This window comes from Cryptosporidium parvum, chromosome 5 (genome assembly GCF_000165345.1).
Source record: "Cryptosporidium parvum Iowa II chromosome 5, whole genome shotgun sequence".
NCBI classification, from domain to species: Eukaryota; Apicomplexa; class Conoidasida; order Eucoccidiorida; family Cryptosporidiidae; genus Cryptosporidium; species Cryptosporidium parvum.
In genome coordinates this window covers 794379-814698 of record NC_006984.1, presented here as the reverse complement: position 1 = coordinate 814698, position 20320 = coordinate 794379, and the positions used below count along the sequence as shown (strand labels likewise).

The following is a 20320-nucleotide window of genomic DNA, read 5'->3' as shown; positions in this document are numbered from 1 at the left end:
TTGCGTAGATGTAAAATCTTAATCAGTCAACTCTTTCAATTCCAGATTCAATTAATGGGTCAGGGGCGCTTCCTTCTCTTATAATTCTCCCTTCCCTTTCGACCTGAATCATAAAGCAATACTCAGGCTCATCCACAATCTTCTCTTCAATTCGACGAATGTTCTCCTCGTTCAGAATTAATTCATGAGACTCATTAGACCTTCCAGAAATAGAATTTGGAGTAAGTTGGTGAATATTTTCACTCTTGAAGGCTGCTCTCGATGGAACTTTATTAAGGCCAGTCATAGTTTGTTGTGGATTCAAAAGAAAAGTTTTAAGTTTTCTAGCAGTTGCAAGATTATGAGGTTTTCTATATCCATTAGCCAGAGCTGCTAAGGAAAATACATTTCTTACAAGGGTTGGAAGTGGAGGCATATCTTCTGGGTTACTTAAAAGTTCGCATTTTGTGAAGCTATCAAATCCATCCTTCCCTGTATAAAGGAATTCTTTGGTTACAAGAGTATAAACTCTATCAAGTTTTAAAGGTTTAAATTCCATTGGATTATCCAAATCCTGAATATAAACTGAACCAGGTACAATTCTTTGTCCAGGAGGGAGATCACCATTAAATCTGAATTTAAGCCCTGAAACCTGAGAAAACCTTCCATCTTTATTTGGCCACTGGCTGACACTATTTTCCAATATGTCCAAAAGTAAATTACCAGGAACTCCAAGTTTAACCAGATTATCTACAAAAGGCAACATCATCAGAATATCTTGATTTCTAACTGGACCAATATTAAATACACAATCTGATCTGATTGTCCCTGAGTTTATCAAAGCTATTTCAGTCTTAGCTGCTGATCTCATAATATCAGTAAGCCAGTTACCTGCATTAGTTTCAGAAGTTCTAATAACTGAAAATCTAGTTTCCAATCTAACAGCACACTCACCAATAATCTTATCCATTTGTGTTGCAAGATCACGAAGATATTTATTAACCATCTTTGTTACATGCCTATTTGGGTTAAATGTACTGATATCAATATAGCTCCAAGTCATTATAGATCCTCCTGAAAATCTTCTAAGGTAAATATCACCTCCATCTTTATTATTAGGAATTAGTCTCTCTTCATAAATATTTTGTGGTTGATCCAGGCTAAATGAAGAGTATCTACACGATTCCAAATGTAGCTTTGAATCCGAATTTGGACATACTAGGCAATGTTTTCCAGGTTTAATTACAATCATTGTTAAATCACGAAAATCCGTTCCACTTTTTGCCACTACAGAATTACCTATTTCCTTCACTCCATAGTACTCATGATCATGACCACCCAAAATTAAATCGATATCATCAGCTCCTTTTGCAAGTAGTTCATCATTTGGTGCTCTCATATGAGTTAAAGCAATAATTAGTTCTGCATCTTTTTCTCTTAAAATTTTGGAAATTCTATTTGCCTCCTCAACAAAATCCTTATAAATGACATCCTCTTCAGAAATCGTTGGAAGAGTTTTAAGCCAATCCTTTTCTACCAAACCCATGATTCCAATTCTTCTTCCTTGCCATTCAAAAAGCCTATATGTTCTTGCATTTGCTAATGGTTCTCCAGTATAAGCATCATAAACATTGGAAAGAATCCATTGAAAATTACAGGATCCTGCTAAATACTCAAGATGATCTACTCCAAAATCAAAATCATGATTTCCAAAGCAAGCTGTATGCACTCTCATCATGTTTAAAAATGGAACCATATGCCTACCTTTTGTTGTTACTGACATAATTGATGGATTAAAAACATCACCAGAAAATAGCAAAAGAGGATTTAGTGAACGAAAGCTTTTTAATGCTTCCACAAACCTAGCAACTCCTCCTGTGCCATTCACATCTTCTTCAATATTATAAACATCATTAAAATGTAGTATACAAATATCATCCTCCGGTCCAAATGGAGAATCATAATCATAGAAAGTCTCCCCTGTTAAACCTATTGAGATACATCTTTGCATATTCTGGATTGGAGTTCCCTTTCCCACAATATTACTAAAATTTGTATACATTTTTTCCAAGTTTTTCCTGTTTTCTTCATGTGCTATCCTATTGCTAAACCTTTCATTTGGAGCTGATTCTGATTCTGTGTTTGAAAGTGGTGAAAGAGGATCTTGATCTGCCATATTTAATACTAATTATACAACAATATTCATTCAATTTTTAATTAGTTTTTAATACAGATCGCTAAATTACCCAAATTAATATCTTTTAATATTGCCAATTTTCAGTAATATTTTGTGGACTTGGCGCCAAAGCTATCTGAAAAATAAGTATTATAAAGGTTAAGTTAAAGTAAAAATAAATCGGATTTAAGTAAGTAATGAGAAATAGAGTTTTGTACTCCTGAAAATGTTAATCACGATACTCTTTTAATTAAAACTTTACTTTATTTCAATAAAGTGGATCTGTAAATGTTTAGGCTTTGCATGAACTCTTACCCCACCCCCTCATTCCACCTTCCTGAGAAGCCTATTCGGACGTAAAGGAAATTGATCTAAATAATCTAAAGAATTAAATAGGAAATTTGATTAAAATGTTTTTGTTGATAAGAAATGAATTGATTAAAAAAACAATGAGAATGAAATGAAATATTTTCTTTTTTCATCTAAAAAAAAAAAGTATTACAAAAAAGATCAATATAATCCTAAGTAAAGATCAAACAAACTTGCTCTTGATAATCTCTCTATTTCACTCTTTGTAAGCCCCTTTTTATTAAGGAGAGAGAGACAAAATGGCTTCAACCACATCATTATTATTAGATTTAAGTGCCTTAACAGCCTTTGCTCTCGAGCATCCTGTCTGATTAATTACCAAATCAATATTGGCAGAATCTACTCCAGTTTCATCAACATCTTCTTCATCAGCAGCATCGTCTTTACTACTGGAAGTGGTAGGATTATTTTTTGATGCATCATCATCTTGTGTCTTCATAGCAGCAAGCTTTTGCTCTAATTGTGAAGTAGCATTTGCCAAGGCAGCAGCTTGGGATGCTGTGTTACGATCCTCTAATTTTGCATCTCCAAATACAATGTAACTCTTTGTTCCTGGGACACAGTATACCTCAGGATTAACAATTTGAAAAGAGAGACCTCTAGCTCCTCTCACAACAACCTTCTCAAAGTCTGGCAATGGTTTAAGCCCCAATTTTTGAACCAACTTTCTATTTTTCTTTTCACCCTTGTTATGTCTTGGACGAACACCCTCGGTCTTTCCTGAGTTTAAGTCTTCATCTTCTGATGACTCTCCACTGCTAATTTGGTCATCATGTATCTCCACAATCTTTGGTTCCTGTTCTCCTACCATTTTTTGCTTATATATATATATTTTATTATTTCTGCCACTTTATGACTTTTATTTGTTTATTTAATTTTTTTTTTCTAATTTCCCCGTTCTCGTGTCTTTATTGTTCCGACTTGACTCATTGTTGACTAATTTTTTTTTTTAATTAAATATTTATTTGATTTGATTTATTCTCAACTTGTATTAACTTTAACTTTCATTTTATATTGTATTTAAATATCAATTTACATTTCCCCCCTTTTACTTTATAACCTTAAACATTTTACCGCCTATTTTCCTGATCACCGGTACCCCCAAAACAATCAAGCGGGTTTGGCGCCAAAATATAATTTACATAAGGGATAAAAAAAAATTGTAATTTTCATCGAGATCTTTTGGAAATTGTGTAAAAGAGACAAAAAGGGACCCCCCTACAGTTATATGAAAATATAAGGAATTAATAAGGTATTTGTTGCTATTATAGGTTGCTATTTGCACATAAACATACTTAGTGCAAATTACGTCCAAGAGAAGTAACAAAGAGAAGAAGTAGGGGTCAAAGTATTCCATAAGTGAAAGACTACAAGGCATGTAGAATTGTTTTAGATTAAAAGAATTGAAAATTATTTTTAGATATAAATCTATAAGTGGAAGCTTTGACATTAATAAATAATACTGTGAGAGCAGCAATAATTATTTGAATGTAGGCTTGGGTATTTCTTCCTAGAACAATATATCGCTCAGTTTTAGCAAATAATAAGTTCCAGTCATCCTTAAATATCTTTTCTATAATAATCATTTCTAAGGCTGAAGAGTTAGGGAGACAAGTTGGAGGGAATTCAGATTTTGAGCAATTCGTATAGTATGCTTAATAACTAATTACCTAGTCTTCTGCTCAACATTGAAAAAGATCATTCAAATATATAATAATTAAGTTAAGTTTTTAAATCTATTGGAGCCATGGATAGCAATAAAGAAGAGGCCGATAGATGTGTAATGTTAGCTAAGAAAGCTATTCATGGAGGGGACCTAGATAAGGCTAAAAGGTTATTGGAAAAGGCTAATAGAATGTATCCCAGCCAAACAATAACAGAGATGCTCATTAATCTAAAATCTTGTGGTTCAAGTACTCCAGAAGCACAACATAATCATCACCAGACTCATCATACCCATCACCATAGTCATAAAGCATCATCTCCAAAAAATATGCATAACCACTCATCTAAAGGAAAGAAGCGAAATGAGGACGATGATTCTCGTAATTCACATTCAGCAAGATCAAATTTTAGTTCAGGTTCTGCATCAGAGAGCTCAGAAAGTATGTGTAAACGTATCTTAAAAGCAAAAAACTTTTATGACACTTTAGGAGTACCAAAAGATGCAGATGATGCTGCAATTAAGAAAGCATATAAGAAATTAGCACTACAACTCCATCCTGATAAATGTAAGGCTCCAAGTGCAGAAGAAGCATTCAAAAGAATTGCTCTAGCATTCCAGACTTTGTCTGATGCAGAGAAACGTAAGAACTATGATACTTTTGGAGAAGATGGACCGCCAATGCATTCAGCTTCTGGTGATGTTAGGTATTATCAATATCATCAAGGTGATGGGTTCCTTACACCTGAAGATTTATTTAGGATGTTTTTTGGAGGTATGCCTGCAGAAGTATCATTTAATAGACAAAGATTTCCAAATAGAAGTGGACACTCAAGATCTCACAATAGAACTTATACAACAAATATGAATTCAGGAGGAGCAACATCTGATGGATTACATACAGGACCAATATGGCAAAAAATAGCAGGTATTATTCAAATACTTCCAGTCTTATTAATGCTATTTTTGGCCATTATGGGTAACTTTATGCCAACTTTGTTTCCTGAAGATAAACCAATTTACAGCTTTAATAGGACTAGAGAATACAGCAAACAAAGATGGACAGGAATACACAATGTTGGATTTTACACAAATCCTAAGGCAAACTTCGATTCAAAGTTTCCACCAAACTCTTCGAAACTGCATGAGCTGGAAGTTAAGATAGAGATTATTCACTTTACTAGAGAATGTAGTGTAGAAGAAAGAACTATATTGCAGGATATTGCCTATGCAAAGTACTATCAAAGTAAAAGTAAATTAAAAGAAATCCAAAATAGAAGTAAACCTAATTGTGATAAACTTAAATGGCTTAGAGACAAGTATCCAAGCATTTATAGACAAACTATGAGGAATTAAGGAGGGGAGGTACCGTAGTCAATATTTTACGTGGTCATTATAACAATTACAATTCACCTATGATTAACCCAATTTTTATAATTATTCATTACCTTAATCTCCTAATTGATTATGATGATTATATCATTATTAATAGTAGTAGTAATAATAATATGATTGGCTCTAGTTGTTCTTATAATTATATTTACCTTTAATTTTCCATGAATACCTTTAAATTCTTTCAAAATTGATGGGACTATATATTAAGCTGGGTTATAAATACTATAAAGTCTTGAGTACTAAGAAAATTTGAGTTAAGTTGGATTTAGGTAGTTTTTCCTGTATTACTCCCAATATTATTCCCTTGATCAATAAAATTATTAAGACTTTCCCAGGAGGAAGAAGGAGGCGAGGAAATATGATTTGAAAGCCTATCTTGACCTTGTATGATCATATTCGAATTTTCTGTAGTCTGATCATAACTCATATTTTCTGTATATCCAATACCAGAAAGCTGAAGAAGCACCCTTCTAGCATTCTCAACTCTCTCAAGATGGTCCATATCATAAATTTCAGTCTGTCTTTTATATCTAAATATCCAAGCAAGCCAAATTCCAATGATAATAATGAATATAGTAGAGACGATTACAATACAAGCAATCAAAGTTTTAATTGAGAAGATGTGAGTCATAGTTATCTCTATACCTCTTTTAATATTACTGAAATCTGTTAAGGTACCTTTAACACATATTAAAGGTTCAGATTCCCAAGTTCCATCATTACAACTTATTAAGTAATATCCTCTTCTAATAGCCTCATCAAGCGTTGTAATACCTTTATAACTTTTGGAAATGTGTAATTGCTCCTGTTGTATAATTGAATTACTATTTTTACTAGTTTTTAATTGATCTTTTTTATCTTGAGATAATTTTGAATGGCTTGGAACGGTAGTTTTACCAGATTTTGGAGATAGATAGTGATCATCACTACAAAATACTTTTCTTTGATCATTATGTCTATACTCTCTTCCAACAACAGTACTACTGGATCCCAGACTTGTACTAGTTAAGTTTGTACAAGATTTTCTGCATTCTAATCTAGGAGTAGTCCAAATTCCATCTATGCATTGAATAGTATCCTCTATGATAGCCGATGTGCTTCTATAGTCATCAGAGAAGCATTCAACCTGAGCTTTAAATCCATGATTTATCATTTGACCCTGTTCCTTCTTTAATCCAAGCATAGCCAAGTTTTCTTTGAATTTAAGACCAATTGGAAGATCTGGAAGTGACAAACATTTTCTGTTACATCTAAGACCAGAAGAAGTCTCCCACCTTCCATTGTTACATGTTAAAGTATCTGGTGATCTTCCTGTTGAAGGAGAATAGTTATTATTTGTACAAGAAATTGAGAATTTGGATCCATGACTCATTGACTTGTAATTATTTGAAGTTCCATACCCTGTTGAGGAGGTGAATACAGATGAAGAAGTGGATTGACTTGAAATAGGTACTACTCTGTACCTACTTGCATCTTGTAGATACTGATGATTAATAGAACATGGTTCAGAAGGTAAGTCTTTATTTAAGTAAGAAAACCCTATTGAATTCATCCATGGCAATTCAGGAGCTGTGGAATTAGAAATACCTAAAGAGGAAATAGGCTCTGAAACAACTTCAAACACTTTAACTCTACATTCTTCGCCATTTGAATCCCCAAGTTCATAACAAAAGTCTAGTCCCCATTTTCTTTGTAACTTATTCATTTGTCCTTCTAGTAGCAACCTCTCATCCATATCAATCAGCTCGGTTGATCCTGTATCAATTACTATGTCCACCAAAAACTTAAATTCTTTGTAGTCTGCACTAGAATAAGGAGCATTGTTAGTAAAGAATACCTTTTTAATATCAGAATCCAAAATTCCAAGACTTCTACTAACTATTCTTGAAACTGCCAAGGGAGTCTGAGGGTCATCAGACAAGCCTAAATCTGGATGGTCCAAAGCCAAGGTCATCCTTGTTTGTATTCTCGGAAGACCATCTGAGCATGTTCTATCTAAACTCATACCACACATTTGCTCAAGTCGCGAAATGGACCACATTGAATTCAAAGATGAGGAAAATGGCTCTCCTGAAATTGAAGATCCTCCTCCATGTGGTTGGTCGTCTAATAACTGTGTTAGAGATTGATACAAGTCGACAGCAACTGAAGTACAACAACCCAAAGTTTCTGCCAAAATGGAGTATCTTGCTCTGCAAGTTGTGGAACATGTTCCTCCTTGTCTTGTTCCGCTTGACTTTGAGGATGATCCTGCAAGACATCCCTTAAAAAGATCCTCCAAAGGCTGATAAATTTCAGGATACATTGAAGAAGATTGGCAGTCTCCTCTATCCCAGTTACAGGCTTCATTAAAACATTGTAAATCACACATTCCATCTCCAACATAATAACTAAAGCATCCATTGCTACAATAATTCTCCATTTTGTGTGCTTGGAATCCAACAATTGAGTTATCCTTGTTGATTTCTCTGCTTAAATGAGAATTTCTGCTAAAATTTTCAAATTCTGATGCATTAATTTCCATTCCTCCTTCGTTTTGATCTTGTAATCCAAATCCAGAAACATTTATCTTTTCTCCTTTAGTTAAGTTTGTATTTTTTGTTTGAGTTTCTTTTCCAAAATTCTGCTTATGAGAGAGAGAAGCTTCCAAAGCAAAAGATGCACCTGCAAATAATAATGGTCCACAAGATTGTCCTTTTGAGTTCTTTACACAAAAATGTCTGGAATAATGTCTAAGCAGAAGCCCTAAAGATTCAGATTGTGGATCCAACGCTAGCTGTCCGAATCTTTGTAGTGAAGATCCAAGTCGTCCAGCTACAATCATAAAACACTTTGAATGGCATGGATTCAATAAAAGTGTCTTGCTCTTGATAGGATTTCTCTCCAGCAATATTGATAAAGATTCCTGACAATGAGTTCCACTTGACGTACTTGTACAAAGTAGATCAAGCCAGCTTTCATTAGATTCCTCTAATAAAACCTCCAAATTAGAATATGTACTACTGTTTGGTGATGATCCTGTTACTCCTTCAGACTCAATATTACCAGTATTTGTTCCCACAGAAGATATGATTGGTCTATTACTTCCTGTAAAAAAGTCAGATTTCTTCAAAGGTGAGCTTGGAAGAGGATATCCCCATGCTGTATGGAGCTGTGTAACTGCATCAAAATACCTCAAATGATTTCTATAACAGCTTTCTGGACGGCATCTTGATTTAAATATATTAAATGCTGCTGAAACAAATTCTTGAGAATCCATTCCAATAGAAATAGTTTCTTTGATACTACTAAAACAGTATTCTCTGCCAGTTTCCTTTCCCAGCTTTGTATAGCCTGATAAGTCACTTTTGTTGTTTTCTCCTTGACTCTCAGAGTTAGAACTTGAACCAGAATCCAATCGTGAACCGGATTTTGGACTCGAATCTGAATTAGAGTCAGAGATTGAATTTATTCTCGAGTCAAGATCTGCTCCAGTATCCTGTATTCCATTTTCCTTCTCTAATCCTTCTTGAGCCTCACTAATTGTAGTTGTGTAACACCAAGAATCAATGAGTTGTTGTGCATACTCAATTGTATTACATAATGGTCCCTTACGATTTTTGTATCTATTAATTACCTCTTGAAAACGAAGGAAACAAGAAGTTCTTCCTGAGCTTGTACCTCTACAGAAAAGATCCATCTGAATTTTATCAGGTACCCTATCATAAATCAAAGATCCACAGCCTTCATTGATAAGAACTGTTCTGAAATCTTGAGGTAGACCACAACATGAATTTTCTGGATCAGAATAACCAGATGTTCTACCTTTAACAGAATATGAAAATTGGTTTGTAGATGATAATGAAATTGGAGATGAAGACGAAATTCCCTTTCCTCCACATGCCAAGTAAGCATTTTGAAGATAATGAAGTGGTCTTTTCAAAAAGACTATTTCTTTAGCTCCAAAACGGGAGCTTCTAATCAAAGGCATGGATACCCCACTTGTATAAAATAAGTTTCTGGCTTCCTCATCCATACCAACTCCTTTTTGTCCAGAATAGAACTTATCCCAGTCTGACTTGAGTATTCTTATCATTCTATGTCTTTTAAACTTACTCTTCATATTCCTGTCGGCTGTATCATCTGATGCTAATCTGGAATTAGATACTACTGCTTGTTGAGAGTCCCAACTCCTAATATCAAACTCTTTTGGAGCTAATCGAACCCCTCTTGAAGCAAACTGGGTCTTTAATGTAGCTACAAACCTTTTTGAAATGTTTTTATCCTTCAAAGCTGCCTCAAATGATGACTCCCTTCCTCTAGATGAAGATAGGAAGAAACCTACGTCAAATAATATATATAGAGATCCTAGGCCTGATTTTCCTATTGCTTGACTGCCATTCTGTCTACTTCGTCTGCCTTCTGAATTATTTGCTTGAACTTCAGATACCTTGCTATCTTTTTCTTTCTCCTCTTCATCTTCCTGTTCTTCTTTCTCCTCGTTTCTCAAATTGTTCAAAACTTCCAAGAACTCTTGACAATTATCACATGTTACTGGACATGCAATTGAGACTTTAATATCAGCAGAAACTCCGTCAGGAATACTCCTATTAAACTGTTTTGCAAGTTCTTCTAAAGTTTTAGAGCAAAATGGCTTAAGCATTGAACAATTAATTCCAAATGATTTCAATTGGTGATTCTGATCCTCACATTTGATATCTTGTTGTCCATCTCCTAAAATATTTTCAAATCTGGTTGTACTAATTGCTTCTATTCTTAACCCATTAGGTTGATATACTGGAAGAGTCGAGTACAAGGCTGTATAAATAGAAGATACTGCAGTAAAATCTAAATCTGATGCTTCTTCTATTTCCATTTCCACCTGCATTACTTCAACATGTGGTTCTTCACACTTGAATGTTTCTGGTAATATATATATACTGCTTTTTGTATCACAAATAGCTTCTACTGAATCTTGTTTATCTGAAGATGAGTATCCTGAACTACATGAAACTATTAATTTGCTTCCTCCCATTGCTGAATGAGTCTCCTTATTTTTTTCTTGGTTTAATAAAATTCCGGTTACTTCAGTTTCTAATCCATCTTCTTGTGTAATAGAAGATTTTAAATCCAACAAATAGCCGTTACCCCAATGTTTTGTAGATTTTATTGAACAGAAAGATTCTGAAGATCTATTATCCAGTAATTGATCAGTTCCTAGCCCTCCTTGAGAAGGACTACAATAATTACAAGATCTTGCACATACGTCACTTAATAGAAGATACTCTTTCTCATCCCCAAATCTCTCAGCCAAAGAAAAACTAACTTGCAATAAAGGCATATCGCACCCATATCCTTGAATACTTGCAGTTTCTATTGCAATCCTACATTCCCCAGGTTGTAGCCTAGAATCATCATCACATTCACTTCTACATCTTCCACAAGATCTTGGACAGTGATCATAAACCTTTCTATTCATACTGAATGTTGAAGATTTTCTGTTATCTCTAAGGACTGTTCTTTCTGAAAGTGACTCATTGCAAACTTCTGAAAGATTGACCGAAAAGTTCATAATATCTCTACACCTTCCTGTTACGTAAGAGATGTATACGTCATCCTTACATACCCTGCTTTCCGGATGATCTTTCTCATCTTTCTCCTTTCCTATAGACTTTTTGTCATTACTAAAAGCTTCACATAGGCCACATGAATCTGCACATGCATGTCTTAGTAAAGTATTTTTAGGAATATCATCAGGTATAGAAGAGCCTGGAAGGTCTTTTAATAAAGTAGAACAGTCAAAAATAGATGTGATTTGTTCGCAGCTAAAACCAGAAAGCTCCTCTACCTGGGGATCATCTCTACACTCTTGACCCTTTTCCTTTAACATTGAAAAGAACTCTCTATCTAAATCTGATCCTTTGTAGCTGCCATTTCTTTCGTCTGAACCTCTATTTTCCTTAATTATACCATTAGAATCAATTTCATATCCCTCTTTTCTTCCAGCAGAGCTCTCATTATCTTTTCCTTGAATTTCATTATCATTTTGTTCGCTTTGTACTCCTTTACAGTCTCCATCATCAAAGTTACAAGCCTCATTATTGCAAGCCTTATCACAAACAGTATTACCTTTAAACCACTCAGGACATCCAGCAGAGCATTCTTTACATTTGTTGCAAGTTGAAGGACATACCCTCCAAATTGGAGTCCCATCAGGAAGCCCATAAGTTTTTGCTCCTGGAATTGATGCATTACACATAGAAGATAAGTTCTTACAACTAATTCCTTTTTTTGCTACTTCTGGTTGGTCTTCACAATATCTTTTCTCATTGAAGATTATGGTATAAGGCCTTTCTGTTTTAATATCTGCATTTTTATTTGTTTGGTCATTCTTTCCAATACCAGTAATCCTATCATCATCCTTCTTATTAGAGCAGTTCTTACACGTTAGCTTACATAGTTCTTTTAATTTAGTACCAGGCTTTATTCGATCTGGGAGCTTAGTTCCAGTTTGGATAATCTTCTCCAAATTAATACTACATCCAAAGCTTGTTTTAAGCTCTTCACAGCTTCTATTAAACACTTCAAATATGATTGGATTATCCTTACAGCTGTTCTTTCCAGAGTTATTATTTTTGCTAGCACTTGAGTTTTGATAAGAATTTGAAGTAGAACCTGAAGAAATATCGGAATCATTTGGACTCTTTATGGGTAATTTTGGATTTCTAGTTATATTATCATCAGAGCAATCCCCACCATCAAATTGGCATTCTGGATTCTGACAGTTGACATCGCAGTAGCCATTCTTAATAAACCATTTTGGGCATCCAGGAGCACATTCCTCACAAATACCACATGTCTTTGGGCAAACCTGGCTAATGGTTGAAGAGTGAGATAGCCCTGCCTCTAATGAGGAGGCTGAAAGAGGTAGTTTAAGCTGGCAAGTTTGCTTAAGTGCCTTACAACTTGCAAGAGAGTCTATAAGCTCAGGAATATCTGTACAGTTTCTAAACTTTCCTGCAAAATATGTAACTGCACCTTCTGGAATAACTATATTACTAGTAAATTCTCTGGAATCTTCATCTCCCTGGTCATCTTTAATATTATTCTTTTCATGGTAATTTCTATTTTTATGCTCACTCTCAATATCATTTCTCTCACTATCTTTTCCTTGAATTTCATTATCATCTTGTTCGCTTTGAACTCCCTTACAGTCTCCATCATCAAAGTTACAAGCCTCATTATTGCAAGCCTTATCACAAACAGTATTACCTTTAAACCACTCAGGACATCCAGCAGAGCATTCCTTACATTTATTACAAGTTGAAGGGCAGATTTGCCAAACAAAACTATTCTCTGGCAATCCATAATTTTGAGGATTAGGAATATTAATATCACACATTGTTGATAAAGTTTCGCAAAGTATTCCCTGTTCCTTAACTTCCGGTTGGTCCTCACAAAACCTCTTTTTCCCCATTACATAAGTGTAAGGCTTCTCTTGAAGATTTCTTCCAAAATCAGGAACTTCATCAGAAGCCTTAAAGTCTATGATTCGAGAACTCAGGTTTGAATTTGAATATACTTGAGAAAGAAATCTTAAAGGCCTATTGAAAGAAGCCTTAACTATCTCAGAATCTGTAGTGGAATTGGTACTCATTAAATTACTATTAAGAGAGTTGGGATTCTTTACACAGACCAGCTTAAGCTCCACAAATTCTTGAATGATTTTCTGTTGAGAAATATCAACCAAACTCCATAATCTATACTTTTCAAATGAAGGGTCTCCAAACTCTGGGTAAAATGAATCTATAGAAATTAAGTAAAGAGTTCCAACTGGACCCAATATAATCCTCTGATGATCTCCAGTAATAAATATTGGTTCTCCAATATCTCTATACATAATATATGTGTATGAATGACTTAAATCCCTTTTATATAGAGTATTAACTGTTCCAATCATCTGAGGAGCTTCTTGTGCCATCAAATATGGACATTCATCTTCTTCACAAGTGGGGATTCTTGGGATACCATCTCCATCAACGTAAAGTAAAGGAGCACCTTTTGGTTCAATAAGCTGAATAAATCCACTTTCTTTGCATTGGTATTTAAAATAGGGAATAGCTGTGTACTTTCTAAACCTCTTTCCTTTATCACATCTAATGTAAACTGTATCGCCTTTCTTGTATTCTCTAATAGTATTGCTACCATCATTTCCATGACGTTCATTATTATAATCTTCTTGGGAGAATTCCATTTCATGGACCTGCATCTGAGCCTGGTTACCTGCAAAGCCATAATTATTAGATTTTCCAGAGGAGCTATTTAGACTACTCTGAGAAGTAAAACTTTCCAACACGACAAGGTTATTATCACTACTATCCTTCAGAATATTCTGAGCTTCCTTTTTTCCGGAATTTGAGTTTCCTCCAATTTCCAGAAAATCACTTCCGTTTCCTTTTCTTACCTGGTCTTCTTTTTTTGACAAAAATAGAAAAGCCTCTGGAAGCTTTGGAAGGATACAAGAAGCCTTTTGAGGGCTGTTCTTCTCACAGTCCCCATCGTCAAACCTGCATGCTGCGTTATTGCATGCAGGATCACAGCTCAAGTTCCCTACATCTCTTAATTGGCATCCTGGAGCACATTCAACACACATTCCACAAGTTGCTGGACATCCATCCATAATTCTTGCTTCTGGTGGGCGATCATCTGGATAAGGCACTCCATTAGACTTGGCTACATCAATAAGTCGTTTCTGGCAACCAAACATTGCTTTCAAAATAGAGCAAGGAACAACCTCCTGGGCTTCTGGTCTGTCTATGCAGGGTTCTCCTGGGCATTTAAAGCCATTGCAACCCACCTTTTGGTTGAGCTCAAATTCACATCTACCTCCTCCTGTTGCTGGAACCTGAACTTCTCTTTGTCGTCTTTTTACTCCTCCCCCACAACTTGCAGAGCAAGGAGACCAAACAGACCACTGTCCAACTTCACAATCACGAGTTGCAATACACTGGAATTCATTACATGGCTCAAATTCCTTTAAGAATTCGCACTCCTTTCCCTCATTAGGTTGAGAAATCACTTCTCTAACTCTAGATCTTGCCCCTCCTCCACAGCTTTTACTACATACTCCCCATTCAGTCCATTCCCCTAATACACAGTCAGACTTACAGGCTTCTCTTGAGCAGGGACGTAAGTCCTCCAGATTTGGACACGGCGCACCTCCCTTTGATTCCCTTTTTACCACCTTCCTAAGTCTTTTTTCTACTCCAATCCCACATTTTGCGTCACATTCAGACCAGGAAGACCATTCTCCTACTTTACAGTCAGAGGGACACCTCTCAATTCTTGGACACTCCTCTTCAGCATCTACCTTCTCTTCTAATGCTAAACAATTTTGTCCAGGAGCAGGAGCTTCCAGTATTTTTCTTTCCCTTCTCTTGTAAGGTTTTTCATCGCATCCTCCTAAACACATTGTCCACTCCGACCAAGGTGAAACTTGACAGGAGCTTGGGCAAGGTCTTTCAAAACATTCTCTTAGTTCTTCGGTAGCCAATTCACATTTCCTTCCCAAAGAAGGAACTAAAAGCTCTCTAGACCTATTTTGGAATCCTTCTCCACAACTTTTTGAGCAAGCTGACCAAGAACTCCATTCTCCAACTTGACAATCAACACTACACCCTTCTGAGATTCTCACACACTTAATAGTATCCTTTAAAGGGCCGCATACCTTGGAGGTATACTGATTTTGCTCTTCATTACTAGAAATGACAAACCCTCCACTCAGAATTCTTCTTGATCTTTCCACAACTCCAATTCCACATTTTGTAGAACAATCTGAAATAACTATATCCTCATTCCTTTCATCTTCAAGCATTGCATCGCTTCTATTTCCTCTTCTATCCTGAGGACCAGTACTTTTTTTGGAATTCGAGTACCATGGGGAAAGCTCACAACTATACTCACAGGGATGAGTATTGCATTTCTCCACTTCTAAGAGTGAAGGACAACTACTAGAAACCCCTCTTGTCAATGGGCGTGACCCTGCCTTCCCAACTCCTCTTCCGGAGTTTATCCTCTCTCTGATCCTCCTTCTTGATCCTCCATCACAATTTGCACTACAGCTGCTCCAAGGTCCCCATTCACTTACCTGGCAAATCTCCACATTTGCATTTTCGCAGCCTCCTTCACAGTTTTCAACCTCTAAATATTCATTTTCTTTGGAGCAATCCTTGTCCTTTGGATTAAATATTATCATTTTGTGTCTGTACCTTTTAGGCTTCTCCTTTTCACTCCTATTTGCGCCGCTACTATTGTTATACCTAGTATAACAGTCGTCCTGACATGTTGACCAGGATGACCAATCTCCAAACATACAGTTGGACTTACTTACTGAAACCGAATGGTCACATGCTCCTAAGCAGTCTCTACTTTCCTCTAAAACTGGGCAGTCACCCTTTCTTGGTAATGATATGACACTTCTTTGTCTCTTTGAGAGCCCTGGGAAATTACAAGACTTACTTGAACAAGCTGACCATTGCCCCCAATCAGATACTTTGCATCCCTCGGTCAAGCAAGATCTATCATTGCAAGCCTTAGTCTGAAAAAGAGGACCACAAACACTTTCCGAATTAATCAGATTCTCCGATAAAGCCTCCTCATTCTCAGGCTCGCTTAATAACCATCTAGCTCTTAACCTGGATCCAAGGCCACAGCTTGTCGAACAAGAAGACCAAGATGACCAATCTCCCATGTTGCATCTCACCAAGGCTTCAACACCATGTCTCTCTGATTCATCACATTCTTTATATTCCAATTCATCCTCACAATTCGCGTCTCTCATTCTTCTTCTTGCAACCCTTCTTCTCTTCTTTAACAACTTATACTTGGAAGCTTCATCATCAAATCCAAGCCCTTCATTTTTGTAATATGAGCACAAGGACCATCCTGACCATTCTGAAAACTCGCAGGGGCCTGGACAACCCAAATGCAGACCTAAACAATCTGAAGGTCTTTCCTCCACTTTGCAAGTAAAATTTCCAAGTTCAGGCTTAAAAGGAGGATGAAGTATTTCTCTCCTTTCTACGCATCCTTTCTCCATTAAACAGGGAGATCCAGAAACAGCTGACTTGAATTTAAACTCTCCCAAAGTACAATTGCTTGAGCATGTATCTTGTATGCACTCTCTTATCTGTCTAGTTTCTGGACATTGAAATAGATTCTGGTCCTTTGGAGCCTTAATTACCGACCTCTCTCTCATTTGGTGACCTATTCCACAAGTTAAAGAACATCGTGACCAATTACCCCATTCAGAGACAGTACAACTCAAGGGACAGGGAATATGGGAATTACATCCGGTTTCTTCAGCCTTGAGAGCTCCACATGTTTCTCCTCCATTTCTTGGACTTACAACTATTTGTCTTGTTCTAGTTACTCTTCCTCCCGGCCCACAAGTTACAGAGCATGCTGACCAAGAAGACCAGGCTGAAAGTTTGCAATCAACCTTCCAACAATCTCCTCCATCAAACTGACAGGAAAGATTGTCGCATTCTGGATCGCAAACTCCATTGCCTATAAACCATAAAGCACATCCTGGAGAGCATTCCCGACACTTATTACAAGAACTTGGGCATGCATCCACTACTCTTGTATTCCCTGGTATCCCTGGAGGTAAACTATCTTGAGCCAAATCCTTGAGCAATTTTTCACATCCAAGAAAACCTCCAAATCTTCTTGCCAGAAATGAACATGAATAACCACTTTCTGCTACAGATGGATTATCTTCGCAAACAAGTCCCGAAGAACTCACTATCGGAACCTTTTTAACTACTCCTTCCGTAATCTCCAAGAAGGCCTGAAATATCCACAAAATATATGCTAATAACTTAATCTTATTCATTAATTCAAGCTTCTTCCTTTATTTTCAAACAATAAGTGTCTCAGTTTCATCCTTTGATAAACCTCCTTCCTCCACTTTACTACCTCCTCTATCAGACCTTAAATTACTATCTCTCTCCTTTTATCTTTTTTCTCACTCTTACTTTCTTCTTCCCTCTCTCTCTTTCTCTCTCTTCCTCTTTCTATTATTCCCCCCTTTTTCTAACTTTCCTCCTTTTCTTAATATCTTTTCAATTCAACCTTTCAGACTTCTTTATCTGGTCCCTGTCTACCATCTATTTCTCTATTCGTTAATTCTTGCTTATTCAGCCTTCCTTGAAATCCAATACCTCCATTCTTTATAGACATTATACTTCTACGCTTTCGCGAGGACCCCTCTATTGGCTCAATTATGCAACCATGCATCTTTAATAGATTCAAACCATAATTCTAATTTGAATTAGAAAAAAAAATTTATCAATAAATAGACACCTAGGAAAATCTAAGGTCTAGCACTTAAAAATATAGTCTCTTTGCCTTTAATTCCATTTTTTTTCTAACTCTGAATGTTACTATAATCTCTATTCTCATCCAAATTTTGTGAACTTTTGGCGCCAGACTCCAAAACTATAATATCCATATTATTGTTTAAATCTGCTATTTTTTTAAAAGTATAATCTCCATTATCGACCTCCTCTAAGCCCTCAGGCTCTAAATTGACTTGAATTTCTTGGCATTCCTCCTCTTCTATAATACTTTCCATCTTTAGGTAACAACTTACTTCTTTAGAAGAGATATGGTGATCATCTTCAAGGCTAATTTCAGTTCCATCTATTTGGTTAGTAAGCTCAAGAATAACATCTTCTTCTAGATGACTTTCTGATTCTTTGGATATCTGAACAATTTGGGTTTTATTACAATCCCCAATTTGTTTAATCTCAATAGATTCTAAGCTAGGATTTTTGTTGTTAACCCTTTTATTGTGTGGGGTGCCCATTTCATTTGGAATTCCCAGTCCAACCCTATCAATATACCTTCCCTTTACATACCTGACTTTTTTCTTACCAGAATCCTTTTGCTTATCGAGAGAATACCATAAGGCACCCAAACTAGTTAGTAAAATACCCAAAAGTAATTTATCAGTTACAGTATTTCCAAAAATAAAACATCCAAGTAAACATGTCAGAAGTTGCTTCACATTACCTGCAATATTCATAGCTAGAGGTGATACTATGGAAGAACTCATTAGGCTTAAAATATTTAAACCAAAAGCCAATATTCCTGCAAATATTAACAGTACATTTGTCATCAAAAATGAAATTTTATCCATATTTTCGCTTTTTTTTGATATCTTTTGTGCTTCTCCAAGAATTACTGAAAAAAATCCCAAAGTTAAAGATGCAACAGGTCCAACATATTGAAGCATAATTATTGCATTAATCTTCAGGTTCTCAACCTGTAACTTCTGAGCAACAATTCCTTTCAAAGAAGAAACACAACATCCCATGAATACTATAAACAAGCCATAAATACTTAGTTCTGGAGTACCATTCACTGTGATGGCTACTCCTACAATAACCAAAATGACAGGAGGAATCTGAGACAATCTATATTTGTGTTTGAAAAAAAGGATACCCAATGCCATAGTGAAGAGTGGAATTGTAGTTCTTGCCATTTGATGAAGAGAAATGGAAACCAAGTGTAAAGAGGCATTGGAGAACCAAATATTCAGTGCCACAATTATACTAAAAGCCAAAATACTCTTTTTTTCTTGGAAACTCAATTCTCCAATAGAAGAAAATCTGGATTTATCTCCAAATCTTTTATTAACAAAACCTCCAAACACATGGCTTAGAACTGAAGCAATGATCATATGAATTAGGGACATTGTAATAGGATAAGGAAAGTAATTATTCATTAACCATTTGGAATAAAGCGTAAATATTAAGCTTAGTACAATCCACATTAAGAAAACCAAATGCTTGCTTTCAATTGCTTTCTTAACTCCATATCCATGTTCTATCTTAATTTGATTATCCATCATTTTTGTTCCAATCTAATTTTTGTGTTTTTTTAAAATGAAATTATATTTTTTTTATCCACTCTTTTAATAATTGTATGTCAATTCAATTTTTTGGTATTTTAGTTTTTTTTTCTTCTCCCTATCACTAATTATTTGCTTTAGACCTCTCAAAATAAATCTTACTGAGGTAAGATCAAGTCTTTAAATTCTTGCTGTTACTTATTTATTTAAATTCGTGCAAGTTTTAATTGATGTAAAATAACTAATATATTCATTTATATTCAAATTTATCAATCCAAAGTCTCTTTGAATTTAATATTCTTTCAATTTTACTCTCATTAAACCCTATTGATCAATTTTTTATATCTGAAATTATTTTAATTCTCCCTCTGACGCAATTCTAATTTACCGGCTTGCAAGTATTCACATGCAATCGCGCATGCAACTCCCCCCCTCACATGCACCTCAAAAATAGCAACATGCCGGTACCACGCTTCCCGCCTAATGGCAAAACAAAGAGCGCGCACTATATTTGTCATTTAAGGCTTGATTTTTTTTCCCTAAAATTTGTATGGAAAAAAAAGGATTGAAAAAGAAGTGGAAAGCGTAATAATTTGAGATTACTTTACCAATAAAGGAGTCTTACCCATAATTATCTGAGGGTTACCTTGCTAATTAAAATATTTTGAATTTAACTAAAAGGAAATGCATTTAAGGTTAAAGCCTCTTTCATTGCATTGCAAGATTATATAGATTTAATAATGCTTTGATTATTAAAATCGAGAAAAAATCCAGGTAAAAGCACAAGAGCTCTCAGATAGAGGATTTATTTATTATTATTATTTTTTTGTATCATTTTTAA

General features: G+C 35.4%; 6 protein-coding genes across 6 annotated transcripts; 1 reads left to right on the top strand and 5 right to left on the bottom strand.

Annotated features, from left to right (window-relative positions):
- Positions 1-22: 22 nt before the first annotated feature.
- cgd5_3460 (nucleotidase (5'-nucleotidase/2'-cyclic phosphodiesterase) of the calcineurin superfamily) lies at positions 23-2155 on the bottom strand (the record flags this gene model as incomplete). Its single annotated transcript, XM_626270.1, has 1 exon — positions 23-2155. The coding sequence occupies one exon, from the start codon at positions 2153-2155 to the stop codon at positions 23-25; it is 2133 nt and encodes a 710-aa protein (XP_626270.1).
- A 589-nt stretch (positions 2156-2744) lies between these two features.
- On the bottom strand, positions 2745-3335 carry cgd5_3450 (nascent polypeptide associated complex alpha chain with an NAC domain; the record flags this gene model as incomplete). The annotated part of the gene is made up of 1 exon (XM_626269.1): positions 2745-3335. One exon carries the CDS (start codon positions 3333-3335, stop codon positions 2745-2747), a length of 591 nt encoding a protein of 196 aa, XP_626269.1.
- A 327-nt stretch (positions 3336-3662) lies between these two features.
- cgd5_3440 (hypothetical protein) lies at positions 3663-3974 on the bottom strand (the record flags this gene model as incomplete). Its single annotated transcript, XM_626268.1, has 1 exon — positions 3663-3974. The coding sequence occupies one exon, from the start codon at positions 3972-3974 to the stop codon at positions 3663-3665; it is 312 nt and encodes a 103-aa protein (XP_626268.1).
- Positions 3975-4271: 297 nt separating this feature from the next.
- cgd5_3430 (DNAj protein with possible transmembrane domain within C-terminal region) lies at positions 4272-5543 on the top strand (the record flags this gene model as incomplete). Its single annotated transcript, XM_626267.1, has 1 exon — positions 4272-5543. One exon carries the CDS (start codon positions 4272-4274, stop codon positions 5541-5543), a length of 1272 nt encoding a protein of 423 aa, XP_626267.1.
- A 304-nt stretch (positions 5544-5847) lies between these two features.
- cgd5_3420 (TRAP-C2 extracellular protein) lies at positions 5848-17457 on the bottom strand (the record flags this gene model as incomplete). The annotated part of the gene is made up of 1 exon (XM_626266.1): positions 5848-17457. The coding sequence occupies one exon, from the start codon at positions 17455-17457 to the stop codon at positions 5848-5850; it is 11610 nt and encodes a 3869-aa protein (XP_626266.1).
- Positions 17458-17991: 534 nt separating this feature from the next.
- cgd5_3410 (possible phosphate/phosphoenolpyruvate translocator with 9 transmembrane domains) lies at positions 17992-19479 on the bottom strand (the record flags this gene model as incomplete). Its single annotated transcript, XM_626265.1, has 1 exon — positions 17992-19479. The coding sequence occupies one exon, from the start codon at positions 19477-19479 to the stop codon at positions 17992-17994; it is 1488 nt and encodes a 495-aa protein (XP_626265.1).
- Positions 19480-20320: the final 841 nt, after the last annotated feature.